This window comes from Colletotrichum abscissum, assembly GCF_030869225.1.
Source record: "Colletotrichum abscissum strain IMI 504890 chromosome Unknown Scaffold_2.1, whole genome shotgun sequence".
NCBI classification, from domain to species: domain Eukaryota; kingdom Fungi; phylum Ascomycota; class Sordariomycetes; order Glomerellales; family Glomerellaceae; genus Colletotrichum; species Colletotrichum abscissum.
The window spans coordinates 2071825-2094074 of NW_026850098.1; the positions used below are offsets into that span (position 1 = coordinate 2071825).

At 54.1% G+C, this 22250-nt stretch overlaps 8 protein-coding genes across 8 annotated transcripts; 1 reads left to right on the plus strand and 7 right to left on the minus strand.

Moving 5' to 3' along the window:
• Positions 1-162: 162 nt before the first annotated feature.
• CABS01_01334 (uncharacterized protein) lies at positions 163-1308 on the minus strand (the record flags this gene model as incomplete). Its single annotated transcript, XM_060534714.1, has 1 exon — positions 163-1308. One exon carries the CDS (start codon positions 1306-1308, stop codon positions 163-165), a length of 1146 nt encoding a protein of 381 aa, XP_060401792.1.
• A 1476-nt stretch (positions 1309-2784) lies between these two features.
• CABS01_01335 (fungal specific transcription factor domain-containing protein) lies at positions 2785-5270 on the minus strand (the record flags this gene model as incomplete). Its single annotated transcript, XM_060534715.1, has 2 exons — positions 2785-4633; positions 4927-5270. 2 exons carry the CDS (start codon positions 5268-5270, stop codon positions 2785-2787), a joined length of 2193 nt encoding a protein of 730 aa, XP_060401793.1.
• Positions 5271-6788: 1518 nt separating this feature from the next.
• On the minus strand, positions 6789-7157 carry CABS01_01336 (uncharacterized protein; the record flags this gene model as incomplete). The annotated part of the gene is made up of 1 exon (XM_060534716.1): positions 6789-7157. The coding sequence occupies one exon, from the start codon at positions 7155-7157 to the stop codon at positions 6789-6791; it is 369 nt and encodes a 122-aa protein (XP_060401794.1).
• A 4407-nt stretch (positions 7158-11564) lies between these two features.
• On the plus strand, positions 11565-12516 carry CABS01_01337 (uncharacterized protein; the record flags this gene model as incomplete). Its single annotated transcript, XM_060534717.1, has 3 exons — positions 11565-11712; positions 11943-11984; positions 12269-12516. The coding sequence occupies 3 exons, from the start codon at positions 11565-11567 to the stop codon at positions 12514-12516; spliced, it is 438 nt and encodes a 145-aa protein (XP_060401795.1).
• Positions 12517-13165: 649 nt separating this feature from the next.
• On the minus strand, positions 13166-13942 carry CABS01_01338 (uncharacterized protein; the record flags this gene model as incomplete). Its single annotated transcript, XM_060534718.1, has 1 exon — positions 13166-13942. The coding sequence occupies one exon, from the start codon at positions 13940-13942 to the stop codon at positions 13166-13168; it is 777 nt and encodes a 258-aa protein (XP_060401796.1).
• Positions 13943-15278: 1336 nt separating this feature from the next.
• CABS01_01339 (acyl-protein thioesterase) lies at positions 15279-16262 on the minus strand (the record flags this gene model as incomplete). The annotated part of the gene is made up of 1 exon (XM_060534719.1): positions 15279-16262. The coding sequence occupies one exon, from the start codon at positions 16260-16262 to the stop codon at positions 15279-15281; it is 984 nt and encodes a 327-aa protein (XP_060401797.1).
• A 2910-nt stretch (positions 16263-19172) lies between these two features.
• On the minus strand, positions 19173-19763 carry CABS01_01340 (uncharacterized protein; the record flags this gene model as incomplete). The annotated part of the gene is made up of 1 exon (XM_060534720.1): positions 19173-19763. The coding sequence occupies one exon, from the start codon at positions 19761-19763 to the stop codon at positions 19173-19175; it is 591 nt and encodes a 196-aa protein (XP_060401798.1).
• Positions 19764-20629: 866 nt separating this feature from the next.
• CABS01_01341 (uncharacterized protein) lies at positions 20630-21561 on the minus strand (the record flags this gene model as incomplete). Its single annotated transcript, XM_060534721.1, has 3 exons — positions 20630-20843; positions 20890-20982; positions 21218-21561. The coding sequence occupies 3 exons, from the start codon at positions 21559-21561 to the stop codon at positions 20630-20632; spliced, it is 651 nt and encodes a 216-aa protein (XP_060401799.1).
• Positions 21562-22250: the final 689 nt, after the last annotated feature.

Below are 22250 nucleotides of genomic sequence, written 5' to 3' on the forward strand. Positions count from 1 at the left end.
TGATCTATGTGAACAAAAAAAAAAAAAGCTTCCGTAGTAAAAATACAATGACGCCAATGTAAATGTCCGGGGTATCTCTGCTCTAAATCATATCCGTTAAAACGCCACACAAACCAACCAAAGGCGCTCCTCGCACAATCAAAGTATAAAGGGGCCCCTTTTTCAATCCGAATCAGAATCGTACGCCACAAGCGACTTGGACGAAGGCGTGCCCTGCTCGGGCTCCGTGGTCTTCGGCAACTCCTGTTTCTGCTGCGCACCACCACTACCACCACCGCCGCCGCCGTCCTCACCACGCTTCCTCTTCAGCCCCGGGATCCTCGGCGCCGACGGCCTCTCCGCCGCCCCCTTGGTCTCGACCAGGAACGGATCCCTCGCCATGCGCGTGTTCCCGACAATTTCGGAGACGATGGTCTCCCTCCTCCTGGAAGCGAGAACTTGGGCTTTGGGTGTTCCCCTGGGCAGCAGCGCCGCTTTGCCAGCCGTCGTCGTCGTAGACTTGCCGTCCTTGACCGAGGCAGAAGGCCCAGGCGAAGGAGACGACGACGCAAAAAGCGGCTTCGCAAAAGCCTTCAGCCCCGCCTCGTCAACCCCCTCCCCGACGCCCCCAAACTCGACCAACCTCGCCCGCCGCGCATCCTCCTCCGTCGCAGGCACGAGCTCGATCCCCAAGCTCATCTTGTCCTTCAGCGCCTCGCCCACCGCGGCCTCCCTCTCGCGCCGGTGCCGTCCCGCGCGGAACGTCGCGCGGAGCGCCTTGTTGCGCGTGTACGGATCGTCCCAAGCTCTGTCGGCAGCGTCCTGTAACTCGTCGATGCGCTCCGTCGCCTGCGCGAGGTGTTGCCGGTCTTCAATGGTTTTCTCCAGGGAAGCGAAGGCGTTGCCGCGGAGCTTCTCGCGTTCTTCTCCGGTGAGGATGGCCGTCTCCCCTTCCCGCGGCGCCCTCCCCTCCTCGCCCGTGTCGCGCTTCTTGGCGCCCGAGACGACGACGTAGGCCGTGTTCTTGGGGTCCGTGTGGATCTCGATCCAGCCGCCGCAGTCGGCGTGCTTCATGCGGAACTGCCATACCGCCGTCGAAAAGTAGGACCCGACGCGCTTCTTCTCGGCGTTGAACCGGACGCCCTGGCCGACGATGGTGGGTTTCGGGCAGGTGGAGCACCAGATGGCGAAGGGCATCTCGAAGCGGACGACGAGGGTTCCCGGTTTGGAGGCGCGGGCGCCGAGGGGGTGTTTGCGGGCGAGGGCGTTGCCTGTCGTCGTGCCTTCGTGTTCGGGCGGGACGTAGCGTCCCATGTTGAAGCCTTGCATTTTGGGCGAGGTTGAGGGGGGGGGGTTTGCGATAGAAGTTTCGAAGGAAGAGAGGTTCGTGGGAGGTTCGGCTAGTCGTGTTGGTTGTGATCGTGATCGCGAACGGCCCGCGACGGTGTTCTTTCGGCGGAGTTGGTTCTTGGGAAAGTCGCGGCGGAGAAGGGTTCCGGCGGGACGGGAAATCCCAGGCTTGTAGGAGTCGAAAGGTGGGATTTCGGAGATGGTGGGGGTTCTTGTTGCGCCGCTGCCTTGGACATTTGGCGCCGGTTGTAGCGGGGCACCGGGGGGACAGCGGGATTACGTAATGAGGCCTGCTCGGGAATTCCACAGTACCTTCACAAAATGCCGTCGTTGGCCTCACTTTGACTTATACGTCGAGATCTATGCTAAATGTTCTCAATTACTCTACCGGTAGTTTGTGAATTCGGTTCTGTTGAGAATTATATACAAATGGACCTACGTGTGCCGGTTAGCCGTCTCAAGTAGCATCATCACGCAGTGCCAGCTGCACCTCACACTCAAAGTGGTCATCACAGTCGTGATTTGGGGGTTCACAGCCACGCAGGACCGGCAGGCTGCGAGCCGCGATACTGGCCTCTTTCTTGTTCCGAACTCTTGCCTAAGGCCGATAATTACCGCTGTTAATGACGACGTAAGATGTTTGACTTTTCGTTGCCAGTCGTTAAGGCGAGGCTGATGGCTACCATGTCACCATCGATTGCGTGATTTCGGTTGAGTGCGTGTCTGGATACTTGAGGGTGCTGGTTTCGCCGTTTGAGGCTCATGGAACCCCATGCTTTCTCATCATCAGCTTGATGAATGCGGCTCACGGCATTTCGGTTCCATCTCTCTTCAACAGGCGTACCCAAATGTTACTAAAAAGGTGAGATTCACCACCGTTTAGCCTGACCGACTAGGCGAGACGTCAAGGTACCGTAATACGGTAGCAAGCCCTCAAGGTGTGTAGGCTGAAACCATCGCAAGACATCAAGGTATATATGATTTCATCAAAAAAGCTCTGCAATCTATGCTAATATGTAAGGCAAGGTATGGATCGCTCAACCTCCAAAAAACGATGCTACGACTTTCGTCCCGCTCAAAGATAATGGATGGTATATATCCCTCCCGAGTGTTTTGCGCCGAAACCGAGTGAATCGCGTTGGGTTCCCCTTCTCGCATCATCGATCCCGAGCAAAAAGTAAAACAAGAATTCCGAAATATCATCAATATGAGGTCGTGGACGGCGGCCATCACTCTCTTTCCAACTTTCTGACATAGCCTTCGCGAGGCCCGCCGCCCATCAACCAGTGGTATCCTGCAGATCATGATGCAATCCCAAAATCCTTCAAAAGAAAAGCTCCGTTCTCGTGGATGGCATCTCCCGCTTGAGCGAGTCTTCGTCTCTTCATGTTGTCATTATTCTCCCCTTTACAGCTTTAGCGATGGTCAATTTATCGCCGCTGCAGTCTACACTCTTCATTCGGCCAAGCCTGCCATACCCGACGTCGGGGCGAACGTCTCGTACATCTCGTCATCGCTGCTGTCCACACTGAGGGGGCTCTGAGCATTGCTCACATCGGCGCTTGGCAGTCCGCTAAATCCTCCTAGACTCATCGTTGCTGGCGCGCTCTGCCCAAGAGAAAGCAAGCCATTGTTAGCAAAGCTGCTACTAATGCTTCCAAGTCCGATGTCCACCACACTTCCGCTGCGGCTCATTGAAGGCTTCTCAGGAAGTTTCTTGAGCAGGCCTGTCGAGATATCGAGCATCGTCATGGCAAACATGGTGAGACCTTTGCCTTCGCCAGGCTTCGAGCTCACGGATAACGTCCAGCGGTATTCGCCCAAGCGCCTACGGTACCAATCGGCTTCCTCTCGTCCTGGGGATGTCGCCCACAGAAGCGAACCAAATGTGCCGATGAGGGCAAAGTTGGTCTTGGACGCAAAGTACCAGAAGGAGCGAAGGTGCGAGGTGTTCAAACGGTTGACAAAATCCATTGCGGAAATAAGACGAGCCTTGGCCGCGCTTCGGCAAATGTGCTGAACATAGGAATCGACAGCCGACCCGGTGGCTTCGAGCGAACGAATGATACGGCGATGCAGTGTGATTTCGGCGGCGAAGTAAGCAAGGTGAAGATATCCGATGCTTGACAAACGACCTGGCGGGGCAGAGATTGACGAATACGTGCTGTCCATGCGAATGGCGGCTGGCAAACTGGCATACCATTCCTTGAGCTTCAGTTGTATGGGCTTCGCCATGCCCAAAACCAGATGCGTGCCTTGTCCACCGGCGTTGGTGACGTTTTGCATGGCCTGCAATGAGTAGAAGGTATCGAGAATCTCGGCAAGAATCTGCGACAATTGTACCATTTGACCAAACAATGTACGACCGCGTTCGATATCCAATTTCTCCTCCACGTCCTTCTCGTCCCACTCGACATCGGGAAAGTCATGATCCGTAAGCGGTTGGACGCCCCAGTTGGTGGAGAAAATGTGCGAAGGCCGCCCATGAACGAGCGAACCCCATTTGTCCTGCATATACAAAGCCCAGGCGAGGCGTTTCCGCAATCCCTTCTCCCAAGGTGGGATTTTCCAGTGCGTACAGTCGAGGTGAAGGCCAAGTTCCTGGGCGGTGGCGACGAGCTGAGCAGTCGGAGCCCACTGGTCGCCTTCGGGTCGCTGGGAGAGAAGGAGACCGGCCTGGATGGTGGACAATTTCGGGCGATAAATTGCGTCGGCAAGAGTTGTCCGGATCATCCGCTCGAGGTTAGGAATGTTAGGTCGAGGGACTTGCGCGAGCTCTTCATCGTGCTCCCACCAGTTGATGGCAAACAGGTAAACAGCAGCTAGTAGACAAGGCGAAAATTCGCGGTAACTGCGCTCGTACTTTTCAAGGAAGACGGTCTTCTGAATAATCGGGAAGGCGGGGTGAACGATGCGGAAGTACAAGTCTACTAGTTTGCGACCATGTGGCCGCACGAGACCCTCAATCTCCTCGATATCCTCGAGGATATGCTCGTGGCCGGGGGTGTTGGAATCTGGTAGTAGCAGGAACGTGTCATCGTCACTGACCTTGCGCAGAGTGCCGCGCGCCAGTAGACTCTCATCTTGAGGGTTAAATGGTGACAGGTTGATGAGAGAAGGCTCGAAGTCGGTCGTCGGGCCTATGTACTGGCTATAGCGATCATTTTGGAGACCCAGCGTCCGCTTGAGCAGAGTCGGGCCTCCGACATTCGCCATGTCTTCAAGAAAAGAGCTGCTTCCCGTGGTGCTGGAGAGGCTGGGTTGATGTTGCCTTCGCCTTCTGATATCGGCTCTAGCTGGTGAACTAATGGACCAATCACGTGTCAGAAATTAAGGTTCGTTATCAGACGTGCCCCCCTGACCGCGGCGTGCCCCCATGGCTGCCCAAGCAACATCAAACGGGCGCAAAATGCAAGCTCAAGCGGAAGCGAGCCAGGCTGGCGGGGAGGGAGCAGTAGGGGGACGGACTCGCCAATGTGGTTGAGGAGGGAGGAGGGGGAAATAGGCGGGGAGTAGTAGCAATGTGAGAGTGAGTATTGGTAGGAGAGGGGAGTGAGAATGAAAGCATGAGAAGAGGGGAAAATTGAGCAGACTGACCTTCTTTTACCACTGTCGTCAAAGTCACCGTTCAGCTTGCGTTTCCTTGGCTGGGGGCTGTTGAGCAAGGAACAATCGGATCCGCTAGCCTGGCAAGGTATGCAGCTATCTTCGTCTTCGCTCACGATACACTTGACCCTAGATCGTTGGCAGGATTCGCATGGGCTGAGTGAACGTGTGGTATATGAGCCAACAGACTCTGCGATTTCCCGTCCAGGCATGCTGCCGCCGCGGAAAAGTTCGAGGTTCGTGAATGCCTCTTGCAGATAAGAGTTCTGGCGGCGGGGAGGTTTTGGTGCAATGGCGATGGGAGCCGTCCTGGTGACGGCACTTGGGTTGGACATGATGGATAGGTAATGCGCGGCAGTAGAGACAATGCTATGTATATACAGGCAGGGCTGGGCCGACGCAGGGGAAGCAGACGGGCGGACGGACCCGGTTCGTCAAGTCGGGGTCCCGGGGCCCTTGTCTGGAGATTGGGGGAATGAAGCGGGCGTGAATTTACTCCCTAGGGTTAACCGGAGATATGACAACGGTGATAGGACGATAGGCTTCGTCAAAGGCCAAGGAAGCAGACGGGAGAGGCTGGCACACACTCCCCGGGATGGAAGCTGGTTCAAAGGAGCCCCACGGCGTGCAGCAGATGGGATGGGATGCGAAGCAAGTGATGCAATGTCGCTCGTTGGCTTGATCCTGGTGCTGGTCCTAGGTCTGGGCCGCCACTCGAGATCGACGGCAGAGGAATAAGAATATCTGTGGTCGAGTTGACGTGAGATTTGAGAATTGTGTGCGTAGCACCAATGCAGGATCCGCCAAATGAGATTGGCTGGCGAGCGGTAATCCGATCTTGATGAATTCCTATGGGTGAGCCTGTGTTGTAACACGAAACAGCAGACGGGCCACCACAGGGACTGGACTGATAACGCTACGGTGCGCCGAGGCCGGTTGAGATAAGACGGGCTTGTTGGAACCCTGGGAGGCGGCAGCGGGCAAAGATGATCAGGTACACCAGCAGACGGACAACGGCCGGTAGCGATTGCGAAGTTTGGCGTGAGATGAACGGGGCCCAGAATGCTTCAAGGCTAGACGAGGTGGAACAAAGACACGAGAAGATTGTGTTTCCAAGAGCTACCTAGCAAGAGGCTGATAGGTATCCGTCCGAGTAGTGAGGCGCGTTGTGTCGCGTGCGTGCGAGGGGTACAAGATAAGGCGACGACGGGAATTGGGAACGGGATACTCTGTAAAAGGTAGGCGTTCCAAGTTCCAGAGACTCGAGAAGAGGTACTTCTCTAGGTATGTGTTGAGTTTGAGTGGTTCCTCGTCAAGATCTGGGGTGGGATGTAGAAAGTCCGAGGGGGCGCGGTGCGGTCGCGGCTTCAAGTTTCTTTGGGGAAAGGCAAAGATAAGGTAGCGTGCGCCGCAGGACAGGAGTGGCCAAGGCGGAACGATTTGCGCCCGTTTTTGGTGATGGAATTGTAATGGTGGTTGTACTTTTTTGGGGGGTGCGGTGCGGATGCAGGGCCGGAATTGGGGCCCGGGACTGGGAAGTAATCCAAACTTGGGATTGGATGGGTTGGATGAATGGGGTTTTGATGGATCGATATCGGTGGACTCTCAAGTGACGATGGCGGCAAGGATGAGATAAGCCTTGCTTATCGGTGTCATTGGGTCCCAGAGGCGGAGGAGAAAAGTATATGTAAGAGAGCAATGTCCAATGTCTCTAATGGCGCTTCAAGTATCCATTAATGGATGTGCCGGTGCACCAGGACGTCCTTGATCTTGGATCTTCGTTCTTATCCCTGGGTTCCTTGGAGAGCGTCCAGTTTGGGGGTTGGCCGTTTTTGTTGGAGACGGAGAAATAATTAAATTTTATGGGGATTGGGTGGCGAGAACGATGGATGGATGGGGTGAGCAGATGAGGAGGAGGACAGAAGAGGAGAGGGAGGGAGGGAGAGAGTAGGAAGAGGGAAAAGAAGAGAGAGAGGGAAAAGAGAGAGTAAGAGAGAAGGAGAAGGAAAAGAAAAAGCCAAGGTGGTTGAGGTAAAGAGCACACCTACTCCAGTCCAGTACTCCGTAAGGTAAAGAAAGGTCAGGTATGGATGGATGGATGGATGGATGCGCAAGGGGAAAGAGAGAAAAACCACAGTAAGAAGAAGGAGGAACCTGACAAGATGGGATTCGCAAGCTCCTTCTCCTTCTCTCTTTCTCCTCCCACCTTTACGAATACTCATTCTATTACCGGCCCAACCACGTAAAAAATGAATAACAGAATGTAGGTGAGAGAGATATGGTACCCAAACACTGACACGCCCAGGGGACTTCAAATGCCGGGTGAAGGTTTTTTTCCTTTTTTTTTTCTTCTTGCTGTTCTTTTTTTACACTGCCGCTGCCCCTCGTACAGTGGTTCACTTTTTTCGATCAATCTTTGATCGACAGTGTTGCGGTTCCTCTAAACCCGCAAGGACAGACAGAGAGAGACATACTAAAACAGAACGCCGCTTGACACAGGATCTGCCGTGAGAGAGGAGCACAGTCAGGATTGGATGGGGCTCCAACCAGGAAGGGTCAAAGTTCCTGACCGCCGGCGGCCTACTGCAAAGATGTCAGGCAGGCCCGGCCAAAGTCTCTTGCTCTACCCCTTCACTATGAATGGCACGTCTCGCGTCGGTGGAGGAAGAAGCAGGAGGGTGTATTGGAAGAGGAGGCGCGGCAGTATCTGACTGGCCGGCGGGCGTTGGTCTCAATGGTCCGACTGACGGACCAAGCGGCCGAAAAAGACATCGAGAAAGAATGGTCCAAACCTTGGTTTGATGGAGTATGGGGATCAAGATGGAGACAAGAGCATGGGCAAGGACATGTCGACTGAGATGGGACGGGACGGGATGGCATGGGATGGAATGGGACGGACACCCTCCTGGCGTCCCTTTTGCCTCTAACTCTCTTACCGCACCGCAGTGCAGTCTTCTTCTGCAGCCTGGTGCCTGCCTTGCCCTCACCGACACGAAAGATGTGCAAAGCGGCAGCTGCAAATGCAATACCTGAGGAGACAGGCATAGGCATGGCTTGGCATCAAGAAAAAAAGTCTCAATGAGACGAGCAGGAGAGAGAGCGAGAGACTTTGTCCGTGTCAGTGAAAAATGACATGGGGAACTCCCGGCTAACGAACCAAAGTCAAGAAACAGGGCAAATGGGAAAAAAACATAAAGAGAACAGGGTAGGTAGGCCCGGGGCTGTGCTTTTCTAACATCCACGCCCAAGATACGCGGGGGGTGTAAGTGTCGGATCGGTTGTTGAACAAAGCCAAGCCAGAGACCACCCAATTACGGAGGAATGAATTACCTTGCGGCTCGCCAGGAATCGAACGACGAGGCGCGCGTCGATGCGGCGGTAGATAGTAAGGTAGACAAGAGGGCGCAAAAGGTAAGAAAGTGTGGTAAGAGAAATAGACGTCGGGTGAACAATAAGAAAGTGACCAAGTGATCTATCGCTCAAAGACGAGACCAGGGTACGGTGAAGCACTTGGAGACGTCAAGGCATGTTAGCCGAGCAGGTCTAGCCTCTACGCAGTAGGTCTAGGTGACATATTGAACGTTTGATAGCGATTACGTCGTACCAGGAGCATCAGCACTCCGTAGAGGCCACCGGGGATTTGAATGGTAGCAGGGAAGTGTGCTTGAAGGCGCGAGGCTAAAAAGGCCGCCAGGGCCGTTTTCGTTGCATTCCGCGTGAAAAGAAGAAAGGTGGACAATGGAGAATAGGTATGGAGGACTCTCCGACTCACAAACTTTGGTCATGGTGACTTTGGTGATGGTCACAGCCTGGTGGCCGGATGGGAACTTTGAAGGGTAAATCTCCACAAAAGCACATGGCAAAGCGTGCGACTTGTCGACCCTTCGGCCCTGTCTGGCACGATGACTGGGTCGTCGATGCTGGGAATGGCATGGGGGAAGGGAAGTGATGGTGTCGATGGAGGGACGGAAAGATAAAGCACGAGACATTTGGGAGGGGAGATGGGCGCCGCCTTATCTCTGTCCATTCCGGGGCAGGCGTTCTAGAAAGATGCTACGAGACAGAAATACATAATGGCAAATGGGCAAATCACGGCTCATATATTTCATCTTGTCTTTTGGGGCCCTTGGGGTTTCCTCAAGCTTCAGCTCCATACTTGTAGTGTAACTCCGTCACTCCGTCACTCCGTACCCGTGCCTACATTGCAAGGTGGGAGGGTACATGCTTCCCAAGACTCCGTAAGGTACCTAAAGTATGGAAGGTAAGGAACTCCAAGGACTCCAAGGTGGTGGTTGCTGCACGATCCGAGTCGGCGGTACTCGGGCGGAACATGGGGCCCCACCATTGACTACTGCCATTCTGCAGCTCACTCGCCGCTTCTTGCCTCGACCGGCGCTTGTAGCGCAGACGTACATTCCTTCCTGCGTAGACCTGGAGACTGGAGTGAAGTGCCCTAGGCGTGGTGCCCCACCCCTTTAGCGAAGTGGCTCCCATTACCTTATAGAAAGTCCGGTACCGCCCGTTTCGGGTCTAGCGCGGCAATACCCATAACGTAATTCTCGATTATTGCCGAGTCAGAACTCGACGACCAAGGTCTCTTTGGCCCATCGTCCCAACTTCAACCTCCTCTTCAACCGGCATCTCGCGCGCGCGCAAGCAACGCCCATTCACCACCTAGCTATGCGGCACCGCAGTACCGTACTTCCTACACCTGCACGGCGCTGACCGCAGCCAAATGTCGAGTCGCAAGCAGCCCGGCTGCACGCAACTGCACAACCAGCAACACCTCAGGAGACCCGCTGCTCTATCTGGAAGAGGGATTAACCTGCGACGCAACATCTACCAGGGGACCACCATCAACAGCATCATCCCTCATCCTAGAATCCGGAAGCTGCTAAGATATGCAGCCCATTTTCAAGTTTGAGCGGGCAAAGAAGCGGATTCACCTCCTCCCGCTTTGCTCTCCCACTCACCACCAGGTCATTATTAGCCTGCCGTTGTTCGGAACCATCAAGTCAAGCCACCACGCCAGCCATCAAGCGGACCAGCCCATGCCATGACACGGATCCAAATCATTACCTACAACTCAACCCACGGCCAAGGGATCGATCGTCCAACGATGACACAAATCACGGGCTGTCGTGTGCCGCCCCGAATCACCGCCGTTCCGCCGTTGCGCTTCAGGGTCCTTTCAACCCATCCCGCCCCTGTCATGTCACGCTTTCCCCGTTGGGACTCTTTGTCACTGTCTCCATCGATTCCAATCTCCATGCCGCCGGTCTAGACGACGTCTCCTCCCTCCGGCATGCTAGGTAGGAGGAGTCGATGCGAAAGACCATCCGCGCCTGTTCCGGTCACGCCCGATGAGCAAGGGACCTTGCCAGTCCCTGAACCTGAAGTGCGCCTTCTACTGTTATGTCACGGCCCCAATTCCCAAACCGGCATCGAAGAACTTGGATACTCTAACCAAAGGCCTCACAACTCACCACTTTTCAAATAAGCCAAAGTCCAGATCTGGTGGACCGTGGACCAGCCTCAGTTCCTGGTAACGCGGGGTTGCGGGGCAATTGGCCTCCTGCGAATCATCGTCCCTGTTTCGCTGCTCATCATACCAACCATGCCAATCTCAAATGGACGTCGATTTATCCCACCCTCGGCACGAAAGAAACCGCCATTTGAGGAATCAGGGCCAGAGAAAAACCCACACACCACCACGACCGAATATCATCTTGGCCCAACCCATAGCATGTGTTCTACGGTCATCTTACCGCCGCCAGCAGTCGGCCAAACTGACACCTCCAAACAACTCGCTACTTGAGAGGACACCTTTAACCGCCATCCCCTGCCCGTCAAACGTCGAAATGCCACGTCGGCTCACCTGCCGAAAAAGGCCCCCAAAGGCTCTCGTGCACTACCATCTTCTGACGTTCTTCGACAAATGACCTTGAAACTCAACAACTTAATTGACTCTTCTTCCCGCCTTCTCCTGCGGGAGACCCCCACGAATCCCTGCATGTCACGCCTTCCGACCGCCTCGCCTCAACAATCAGCAAGCCATAAACCTTCCCGAGAGACACATCCCTCGTGGGTGGGGGGGGTAACTTCATGTGTTGTGCGACATCGTGAACGCACACAGGTACCACTCACACAGCTCTAATCTAACAGGGGTTCATATAATCACCCAGCTACTATTTACGTCATTGAGTTCCTAATCCCGCTAGTTTCACGATGCCAGCCCGGCGGCTCTATCGCTAGCGTTCCCGGTGGCCGTCGGCTCCGACCAGGTATAAATTGAATGGACAACTGCCTATTCGACCCAAGTGGCGAATCTTGCCCGGTGAAGATATACCCGAAGTCTGTATTTCGGTCCGAGAACATGATGGAACAGTGACACACCTCCATGTCCGCAACGGCTCGATTGCATGTGAAACGGCGTTAATGATATATCTGTACCTTATTCTCGTGGTTTCTCCGCGATGCTCACGACCTGCTGCATTTATAGACTCCACATTCTTCACGTGCTATGAGCCGAAAAGTCCTATTACCCCGCGGAGACGAAAACGCAAAGTTGCGGTAGTTCTGTCACTAGAAGTCTACAGGTTTCCATACAAAGTCTTTTCGAAACAAGAATGCTGCATCGACCGATTGAAAGAGGATGTCACGCCTGGGTGTTTGCAAGCGCCAGACGAGGCAACGGCGGCAAACTGAACGAGTTTCACCGCTCTCCCAAAAAGCACCAAAGCCGAATCAAACCGGTCAACCGCAACATTCGAGACAGTATGCGTCTAGTTCAACTTGGGAATTCGATTGGTCATTGATTCCTGTGATGCGACGAAGGCAGACTGGGCATAGTTGACCGACTCTGCTCTGCCTCGAATGGTCTAGAGCTGTATCGCCGGGCTACTGCAGAGGAGAGTGTGGCTCTGGGTGTTGATTGACGGTTTCCCGCCCTCCGCCCTCCACTTTCCGACATCATACTGTGATGGCATACTTGCTGATCATTATAGGTCAGAAGGTCGCGGCCCGACGATCTCGAACCGATGGGAATAGTCTTGGGTACGGATGTTGGACCGTCTTTCCTACAACTCAGTATGTCGGTTCGACATTTTACGTTTCTCATGGATTTATCCGTTCTTTGCACCGAATGCACTCGCCAGATCATCGCGGTTTAGACACACAAGGCCAGTCGTACTTACTGGTCTTGCACGAGTCTTGCGTATTCTCAAGTATTATGAGGGTCTCCTCGTAGATTTTCGCTCCTTCCGCCGACGGAGCTCCGCCTGGGAGACTCATGTGAAACCCTCCCATCGTTACAAACCCCAACTTTCCATAGAACGGCACAGCGTCCGTCGTGCTTTCAAGGAATACCGGGAGCCCCTCAGCTCTGGCGGCCTCCGTAGCGGCATGTATCAGAGCTTTCCCCGCGCCGCGGCCTCGGAAGCGGTAGCCAGTGCACAAGAACGTCAAATAAAGAGCCGGGCATCTCCGCCGGGCCCGGGTCCGCCGCCGTCGGTGGTGTCCGGTGCCGGCGGAGAGAGAACGCCCATGAGATGTCAGCAACTAGAAGATTTGGGGCTTTGAACGTTCAACGCCAACGTCGTTGGCAAAGTGGACACGGGTAACAGGTGTAACGTGGGAACCGCGATGGGAATCAAAGGGAGAACTGTGGTTCCCGCTGCGGTGCTGTCCCCGCCGTTCCGTGGAGAGATGTCACCGAAATGACATTCTGGAATTCGACAAAAGGCGATGCCGAGGGAGGAGGAAACCCGCCGAGAACTGTCTGGGATCAGAGTTTCTTGGGGGGGCACCCCCGGGGAGGAGAGAGACTCCGAGTCTTTGAGGGTCTTCGCTGTCTGATGCGTTTCCCCACCGGGCCAAACCCCCCACCGGGCAAACACCGACCTCGGAGCCGACTCAGACAGCGCCAGCCAGGAAGTGTGAGGTTTGCGGATAAGGGAAATACGGCACCGGCGCAGCTGACATAGTCGGCGGAAAGCCGGGGACAGGCAACTGGGATGGGGGAAACTGCCGATACAGGTAGGTGGATGAGGAATTGACCACACCCCCCTCGCGCGACATTTCCCGAAAATTTCACGTAATGGGAAATACCGGGATGGTGGAGTGGTTGAAGAAGATGTTGGGCTAAGAACGGCGGTTGAATCATGAATGGAGCGGCAGAAGGGAATGGGGGGGGGGGGGGGGGGAACAAAAAATAACAACAACCAAATTGTCAGAGAAAAAGAAAGGACCGAAAGGCAAGAGTGGACGAGTAATAATAAACAAGATATTTGAAAGGTGTAGGGCACTCAAGGAGAAAGGGCCGGGAGCCCATGGCTTCCCGACGTGCTTTTGATGCGGCGGTCGCGTAGGCGGTGAGGTATTCTCGGTTCGCTGAAGCGGGCCACTCTTCGTCTTCGCTTTCGTCGTCGTCGTCGCTGTTCTTGTGGTTGGAGTCCTCCGCTGTTGCCCCTACTATGGTTCCTTCTCCGACCTCCGCTTTCGATTGTTGATGGTGTTGTTGGTTCCGAGGAGGTTGTTCTTTACTCCCGTCATCCACCACGCCCGCCTCCGCCGTTGTTGGCAGTATATTGCCCGGCTCTAAGCGTCGCGAGCCGCTGGCGGATGCGGTGGGGGTTTCAATGACACGGCTTCGACTTCCACCTTGACCTCGGCGTCGGACGATGTCCCGTTTCACGAAGGCGATGACACGTTCGCCGTTCCCGGTGCCGGTAGCATCATCGTCCTCGGCGTCGGCGTCGGCGTCGGCATCCGCCTCATCCACTACGTCGGGGTCGGAGCTGACGCGCGCCAGGAGGATCCGCGGCGTGTCGTGGTCACGGAGGTAATGCAGGGCGTCTTTCACGAGGTGGTCGTGAAGGTCGGCGAGGGAGGCGGACGTGGGGAATTGCAGCGGGAGTAAGGTGTTGGAGGACGTTGGTGAGATGTGGATGGAGGCGATTTGAGGGGTTTCGGAAGGTGTTGGGGGGCGGATCGTGAGGGTTGTCATCGTTGATGAGTTTGAGTTTGTGGGTTTATGAGTCTTGGCTGGTGTGGTGTGAGTTGTGTGAGGCGTTGGTGAGTTGGTGTAAGTCGAGTATAAGCCGAGAGTGAGGTGGGTGAAGGTTGAGCAGTATGGTAGGTGTGTGAGATTTGGGAGTGAGTGGTGATCATGGTTGGTTTGCGGTCATGTGATTTGTTTGTGCCCGTGTGCTATGGAGGTTGCTACGAGTGCTACACGCAAGGTAGGATTCCTTGAGATATATAGCTTCATTGTGCTTGGAGATATATTGCAAGAACGAGTTGGGACTGTATGAAGAAGGAGGCGAGGCTGAATCTGTGAAAGGCTTGGAAGGAGGGTATGCTATCGACTTGTGTTGTCTGGCTTCAGTTGTCTGACTTACTGGCTCTCCTGTCTTGAGTGCTTGCCTTTCCACCTCATCTTGCTCTCTGATATGCTGTGCCTTTTACCCCTCAAATGCCCTCTTCAAAGTATGTGAGTTTATGCTAGGGGAAATGAGTGTTAAGAAGTATGAGGACTCACTTGATGTGTTTTCATTACTTGAAGTTTACTATATGCTCCCTCGCCCTGAGCCTCGTTGGCTGATATCGACAGTGGCGATGAACGGAGACAGTATCTTGCGAGTGTTGCTTCTTGTGCTCAACATCAGGCCAAGCGAAAATTTCCAGAATCGAAAAGAAGTCCTGGATAAGTTTGTATGAAGTCCTGGCATTATGTCTAGAGATATTCGTAAGAGGTGGGCTTTTCTACGTATTCAGGTGCCCGGGATGAAGTGAACCATGCATAACGTTCCGGCAAGATTTGGATCAGGTTTATGAGAAAAAGGGGGCAGAATCTTTTGAAGACGCGTGAACGGGTGCCTCGAGTCAGCTAGGGACGGCGAGGCATTCGATGCAAACGGTGGCCAAAGCGACGTTCGACGCCATAGGGGCATACATCCAAAGATGTAATAGTCCTTTACTCGAATGAAGACCAGCGTCACCTGCTTGCGACGAGAATAGCTGGCTTCCAGCAAGCTTCTGGGAACCGTGTATGGGAGGCTTGCCACTGTTGTCAATCCGGAAATCCTAAAGCGCCTCTTGGATGTTAAATGATCTTAGTTGTCAACACTCCAGCTACCTGAGCAAGTCGTTTGACAATCGACCCACTGATGAAATATCCTTTCGCGAGAAACCATGTGTAGATTCGAAGCTGCCATATTTTCCTCAGTTCCCAAGCGTCGTCCATCTCTGGACGTGAAGATTAAAACTAATTATTGGGTTTACTCCTAAGCCGGCTGGCATCCATATGAACCGACCAAAACTAGCTTCGTAGTCTGGCGGCCTCAAGACCATCGTGAACCCGGCGCTATGTCTCCAAGGAATCCTATCATGTCCTTCAGCATATCCTTGGAATAGCAATGGTCTAGCCCATCGTAGGTCTTGAAGTCGACCTCACAGCCCATCGCTCGCAAAACCCTCGCCGCCTCCTGACCGTAGCGTACTGGGACATTATCATCCACGGTCCCATGCCCGAGAAACACAGGTGTCTTCAGGAATGATGAATGCGTCACCAGCTCCGCTACCGTGATGCCAATCTCGTCCCCCAGAATACGCAATGCTCGTTCCACCGAATCGTGTTCAGACCGATTACCCTCCCAGCTAGTAGTCGAACCGCCATCAGAGTGCTCAAAGGGATCGTCATCAGAGCCTTCCGGCGCCTCATCGTACCGTCCACCCATTCGATAATCTCCTTCCGCCATGGCCTCGGCCATCACGTCGGCCATGGGCAACATCCCACACATACCCAGTATACCGCCGAGTGGCGTCCCCCGCCACAACAACAGGCAAACAAGCGCCGCAGCACAGCCTTGACTGAAGCCGCCGAGCACTAACTTATCCGTCCCGCCCAGCCGAATGGCTTCATCTTCCAATAGAGAATGTATGAATAGAACTGTTTCCTTTGCGTGGCCCAGTAGTGTGTCCTCCCAGTCGCCGCTCCCGTCGTACCATTGGTTGATAATGGCCCGTCTGTAAATGGTTGCCCGCGACCGCGGCGCAGTCGGGAAAACGAAGCGCGTATGCGGTAGAAGGTCTCGAAAAGTACAAGCATTCAAGCCCGGTGATGTGGTTGAATTATCAAGTGGGACAGACAGAAGTTCCGGCGCAAATATTTTCGCACTGGAACCTCGGCCGTGTAGGAGGATGATGGTCTGCTGGTGCGGCTGCTTCAGCGGCGGTATGATCATGGGCGGAGGGAAGGTATGTAATGGCAATCGCGGCTCAGATCTGATGCCCAGAGTTTTCTCTGAGTCTACAGCCTCGGCCATTGGTTATGTGTTGACAGGTCAAGTTGTCTTGGGGCTGGGAGGTGAGGGAGGGGGGAAGAACGGGCGGGTTGAGATGACGTTCGGCGATGAGGCCGGAAGGTATCCACCATGGCCGGAGTGCTTCCCGCGGCCGGCCGACGGGTGCGGCTTTGAGACGACGGAATCTGCCCAGTGATTGTACTCGATGGTGTAGCAACCGCGCATTATCATTGCAAATGTTATTTTGTCCTTTCATCTGACGTAGACACACTTTCATTCTTGACGAAGCAGATGTGAAGGTTACGCCGGGACATTGGTTCCAAATGCATCGCCAACGTTTACAAAAACCAATCTTTAGGTCCGGGCATATCGACAGATATACCATAGCCTGGTGATGGGATTTGAGGCATATGCTAGTCTCTATCGTATCTCTATGCAATCGCGTCACGGTATACTCCCAACCACATTGATATTGGCCTTTTGAAGGTATCAAGAAGAACAACAACCAAGGCATGGAGGTATGCCTGACATGAGTACGGCTTGTGGTCGAAAGCCACGCTATTGGGGCAACCTAATCTAAGTCGTCATCCTTATTCCACCAAACAGGAACATATCTAGGTCGAGAAACAGTATCCCAGAGAAATGCTATCTCGATGGACCCGCGGCGTTGCTAGACAAACGCCGAGCATCCTTATGAACTTGCAACTTATCGTGAGGCATCTTCGTTCTCGGAATTCTCAAGCAAGTAAGTTCTATCGGAGTTCATAGCTCCTCCTCAATGGGATTCGAGACCATCCCTCAGTTGCCGAGGGAGAGAGGGCACTCCACGGCACGTTTACCGACAATTCAGCTGGACGCAACAGCCTTGGGAGTGTCTTACACGGGCAAGCTGGCGCAACGGGCCTCATGATTGCGAAAAGCACAGCGCTGATGCTATTGGAAACGATGTTGTCTGAGGCAGAACTGATCTGTATACTTGTCAAAATGTAGGACATGGGTTCGGGCCCAGAGGGGATCTCGCCGGCGTAACCCATAACCTCAACAATGAAAATTGAAAACCACCATATCACGGCAATATCATCCGAAAGAATAGGGCGTAGCCTGAGCCGAGACCCCACCTTTCTGTGTTCACCAAAAAGACTTTGATCTCGATCACCTGCGATCCTGAGCGACCCTCGGTGTCGTGATTCAATGATTCAAAGGCGATGCAGACTGCACTGTGGTTTCCGCATACTAAGTTCGATGCTTAGTGGATTCCGGACCCCAGCGCTTAGAAGTATACAGCAATCCAATTATATGTATCTTGTGTGCTCGCAACTGTGCCGTCGTCCATGAACGGCCTCAAATCCTGGATGCTCCGTGTATAGGTGAGACGTATAGGCAGCCGCCGCTCAGCCAATAAAGGAGTGTCATAAATGAACCGAGTGTCAGCCAGTGAGACAAGGCATACAGATATTGCTCCATGCACCGTCAGATCTATATCACGATAGCTAGCAACAGTCAGAACCTATAATGACAGGCACATCTTTAGCTCTTCCTCCTAGAAGCGGCACGGGAATCCTGTACGGTTTTGAGGGGTCAGAGTAAGCAAAGGAACGGCCATTCAATCCTCGCATACAGATGACTGCATTGTTCTAAATCTACGTTCTGACTGACGATTCTTTTTGGTTGTTCGTTCGTGGGATTGCAATGAAGGATCGTAAGCCCAAGTATCCGTAAGCACCTACAACTTTGGCTGGAATGAGTTATCTGCAGGAAAGCAACATCTGGCCGGACAACTGTGTGCAAGACCATTGGCTACCCATCCAAATTGAGCGGCACACGACCCATGGTCCAGGGGTTCAGAGAGGGGAACGGTCGGAGACGCCGTGACTTCAAGAGAAGTCGGGTCCGATGGAAACCTTGACCGCCGTTCTTTCTCCAGTCAAACCCTGGTTGGAGCGCGTAACGAGAATCAAAGTTCAAGAGTCATAAGGCTGAGCGAAAGGCCCAAGAATGCAGCTAGACGTCAGTGGACTTTTCAGTATGCGAACCTGGGGGGGCAATTGACAGCGTCGTTCCCGCAGATAGACAACTTTTACGAGGTTTCGCTCGAGATTAGCGAAGGGGTGGCAGAAGCTCCATACCAGCATGGTACGCTTGATGAAGCACTTTTCCCTCTTCGGAGACGGGCGGGCAGCGGCGACAACTGTTACTGGGGGCGTGACTGTGGACGGGATGGGGCGGCGGGCTCGGGTTCTTCGTGGAGTTAAATTTAGAGATGCTACTGGCGCTAGTGGCGCGCTTTTAACTCGTTTCTTCAGGGGGCCGCCTGGGTGTTTCTTTGGGAATGTTGGCCCGTTGTGCCAGCCTGCCAGCCTTTGTTCCGGGATAATGGGTGCGATGGTTTAGGTCTGGAGGGGAGTTTATTTTGGTTACTTTTCGATGTCGGTAGTGGTACGGATAGAAGTTGGTTCTCGAGGCTTGTAGAGTTGGATCTTGCAGGATCGGCTTGAATATGTCATCGGATAAGGTACATGCGTGGCGAGGGGCTACTGGTCGTACAGAAACGAGTTTGCAGTCGGAACCCGATCACTAACCTTCAACCCATCTGTCTCCGTCTGCTGTGATACCCATCAATATATCTGACAGCATGGTCTGCAAGCCTTTGCTGCAAGCCCTGCGCCGCCTCCATGCACAATATGGAGAGGTATCAAACTGCACATAGCTCACCATGTCGATAAGCGCACTTTCAAAGGCAAGCCCTAGATAGCCTCCACGGAGACCAGCATCACGAAAGTCTGGTAAGATAGTGGCCCAGTCGATACGATGGAGAACGTAAAACAACGTGGGCCCAGTGACGTTTAGGACTCGAGATCAGCCTTCCTCGCTGCTCTCTGAGCAAGGGGAAGCCCGATCTCCTTTCGATTCCATTAGCAGGCTGAAAAGGATTTACATCGATGATCGCATGTTGTTGTTATGTGGGTTCGGAGCAACAGAGTGGCCTACCGAAAGGGCTGAGATGCGGTTCAATGCCAGGTTGACTAGCAGAGACCACAGCCTATTGTCGATGTTGGCTCGCACAGCCACCGCCTGACAGCCTGGGAGGGCGGTTTGAGGCAACCCGGCCAACCGGATACGAGTGCCCACTGCCCTCGAAAGTAGGCCGCTGCACAGCGCGTAGAACGTGGAAGAGTCCAGGATACTCCGAGCCGCCGTTCCGTCGTCGGCTGCATACTGCCAGAACAAGCCGATCAGAGAACTCGAGGCTATGGAACGTTGCGGCGGCTGTAGCACGGAGCGGCCGTATCTTGCTTCTGTTTCTCTGCGGCAGCGCGCTTGCCTCGACTCATTGTCGCTTCCCTTCGGCCCAGTACCGAGGTGAAAGTTGAACAGTAAAGCCTTTTGCGTGACCAGGGTCGCCCTCTTCACCCTTCTTTCGTGTTGTGAAATGGCGCGTGATGAGCGGTAGCCCCGTGTTGGCCTTGGCCCCTGGCCGTACAGCGGAGAATTATGAAGATCTCTGGAGTATTTTCGGGGCATCGGCACGCAGTCTGAACTTCTGAAGTGGCGAAGAGAAATTTGAATTTGCCCTGACGTCCGAGTAAGAGTACTCGCGCCGATGGTGGAGAGACAAGGGAGGAGCTATTAGTCGGCAAATGACAAGACACTAAGAGCACCCGTATCGAACGGTTAGGTATTAGAAATGACGGTGGGAAAGGGGGCGGGCTGCACTGTGACTGGGCAAAGAAAGTCCTGTTCCCCGGGCCGCCCTTTGTTTCGAACTGTCGGGCTGAACTTCTGAACTCAGTTCGGAGCTTCGCAAACCACAAGAAGAAGAAATCAAGGGATTCCTGGAAGGACAACTCCTGTTTCAACCTCTGGACAGCAGGTTCCGGTTCGCGATAGGTCAGAATTGGCGATGTGGCTTGGTTCTTGGAGCGCTAGGATTATGGACTCTGTAAAATAAACGGGGCGCTGCAACATTTTGCTACTGGAGTTTGGAGATCGAGTGGTCGTGGTTGGCCGACGGTGGCCGCGGGGCTCGGTATATCTCAGGAGGTGGGATGAGGACTTTGTGACTCTCGAAGATTGATCATTGGTAGCCCCGAAATGAGCACGAAGGACAATCCAAGAATCCGGAGACGCGCTGGACCAAACAGATGGTTGCGAGTCTCGAAGCCGCCGAGAAAGCACATCTACTGCTGCATTGCCGGGCGCAGCTCTGCTTACTCCTACATTATGCGCGCGCACATGGCCTCAGAGCGAGTGTAGATGCAGGAATTTAGTGTGGCATACAGAGTCCGCGGGTTCTTCGCGAGCAAGGGATGCGAGCAGGAGATACCTAGACCCATAGAGTGCCAAGGTCTGACAATACTGTGTATGCTGCGGTGCTAAGTTAAGGTGCGCTAGGTTTTGGAGGAGGGGGATCTCCCACTGGACGAGCGAGAGTTTAGCCTCGCAGCGGGAAGCTCACGGCCAAACACGGCGCCATCGTCGGGCAACGGGGCCCCGAGATTATTCTTGTCTTGCTGTGGTAATGTTGTTGACCAGGGCAAGTTGGGTTGCTGAGTCGAGTTGAGCGCGGGGGTTCGATGGAAGTTGGAGACCGCCTGCCCGTCACTGAGAGAGTCAAAATTCAGAGAGAAGTCGACACGGACCGGCTCACGGATGTGCCGCAGGGATCACCGCTGCTTCACCTGCTGAGCTGTTGCAGGCACCGGCCATCAGGTGGACGTACGATGGCGGTAGGCTGCAGTGACTGTCCATTTGTGCCCCGGTGTCTGGGTCTTGGAGCCCCCTGCAGTGAACACAGACTGCAGTGCCCCTTATTTTGTCAGGCGAAGGAAGCATGAAATTGGTTGCGCTCTCGGCTTGGTACTCGATAAGACACGTCGATCAACGAGGTGAACCTGTTCGGCTTCCCTGGAAAAGCGAGGAAGCAACCCTTCTCGGTCTTGGTTCAACAACATCTTGTCGAACAACAGCGGCATAACTTCTTGTCTGCTAGCGGATCCGGCGCCATGTGCCCTCTCGGAATGCTGGCACGAGGGAACAAAGAAGGCGGGCGGCTGAGTGACAGCAGGAAGCTAAGGCAGGTTGGCTGACCCATCGCTAGACGTTGCCTCCAAGTCATCCCGAGGAATGATTCGCCTCGTGGTAGCAGCTCTTTGGAATGCACTGGAAACGGCCCGGTCGAGTCGAAGAAGCCGCCAGCAAACACGATGTGCAACGCAACGTCACTCATGGACGTGGTAGTGGTAGGCGAGGTGCTGAGCGTTGACTCTTGAGGCGAGTATGATGGAATCTGATCTGTCTGGCGGAATTCCGCGCGCTTCATCACGAAGCGTAGCGAGGTGTTTCTTCGTGTTCCATGTCAATCATTGCTGATCATCCGACGTCCCAAGTGGCCGTTGCCAGGAAATTATGCTTGATTGACCGTGGGCCATGGTCCGCAATGATGTATCCGTATGATGGACCGTATCCGTAGTGCCGTACGAGAGATATCCCTCGATGTCTCCATACAGTATACGTACATTTTGTACGTACTTCTTAGTCAGATTTGAGATGCGGTACGTACCCAGATACATGCATGGTCCGTCGCTTCCATTGACCTGGGAGTGGCAGAGTGCCGTCCCAACTTCTCAAGTGGTGTGTGTGTCTCCTGTAGCCTGCTCATCCCTCAGGAATGGATGGCAGCTGCTCTTCGAATCCTTGGACGCATCTCTTTCCTCTCTTTCTACACTAAGATACCGCGCTCCTCCGACTTCCGTCAACTCTACCATGAGCAGACTTCCGCTGGTTGGTGATGCCTTCCACCCGGAATAGACTCTAGGAGTCAATCTCTCCCAGTCCCTCCTCCTCTGCCTTACGGAAAGGAGACCCCGGACGAAAAAAGAAAGCAGCGCCACCCCTCCCGCTGCCTTTCTTCTTTGGGCAAAGTCATTGATTCCTTCTTCTTTCATTGGGCCATCTATGCAAGTGCAAATTAACCCTTTGCTCGTGGGAGGGACTTTGGGAACAAGCAAC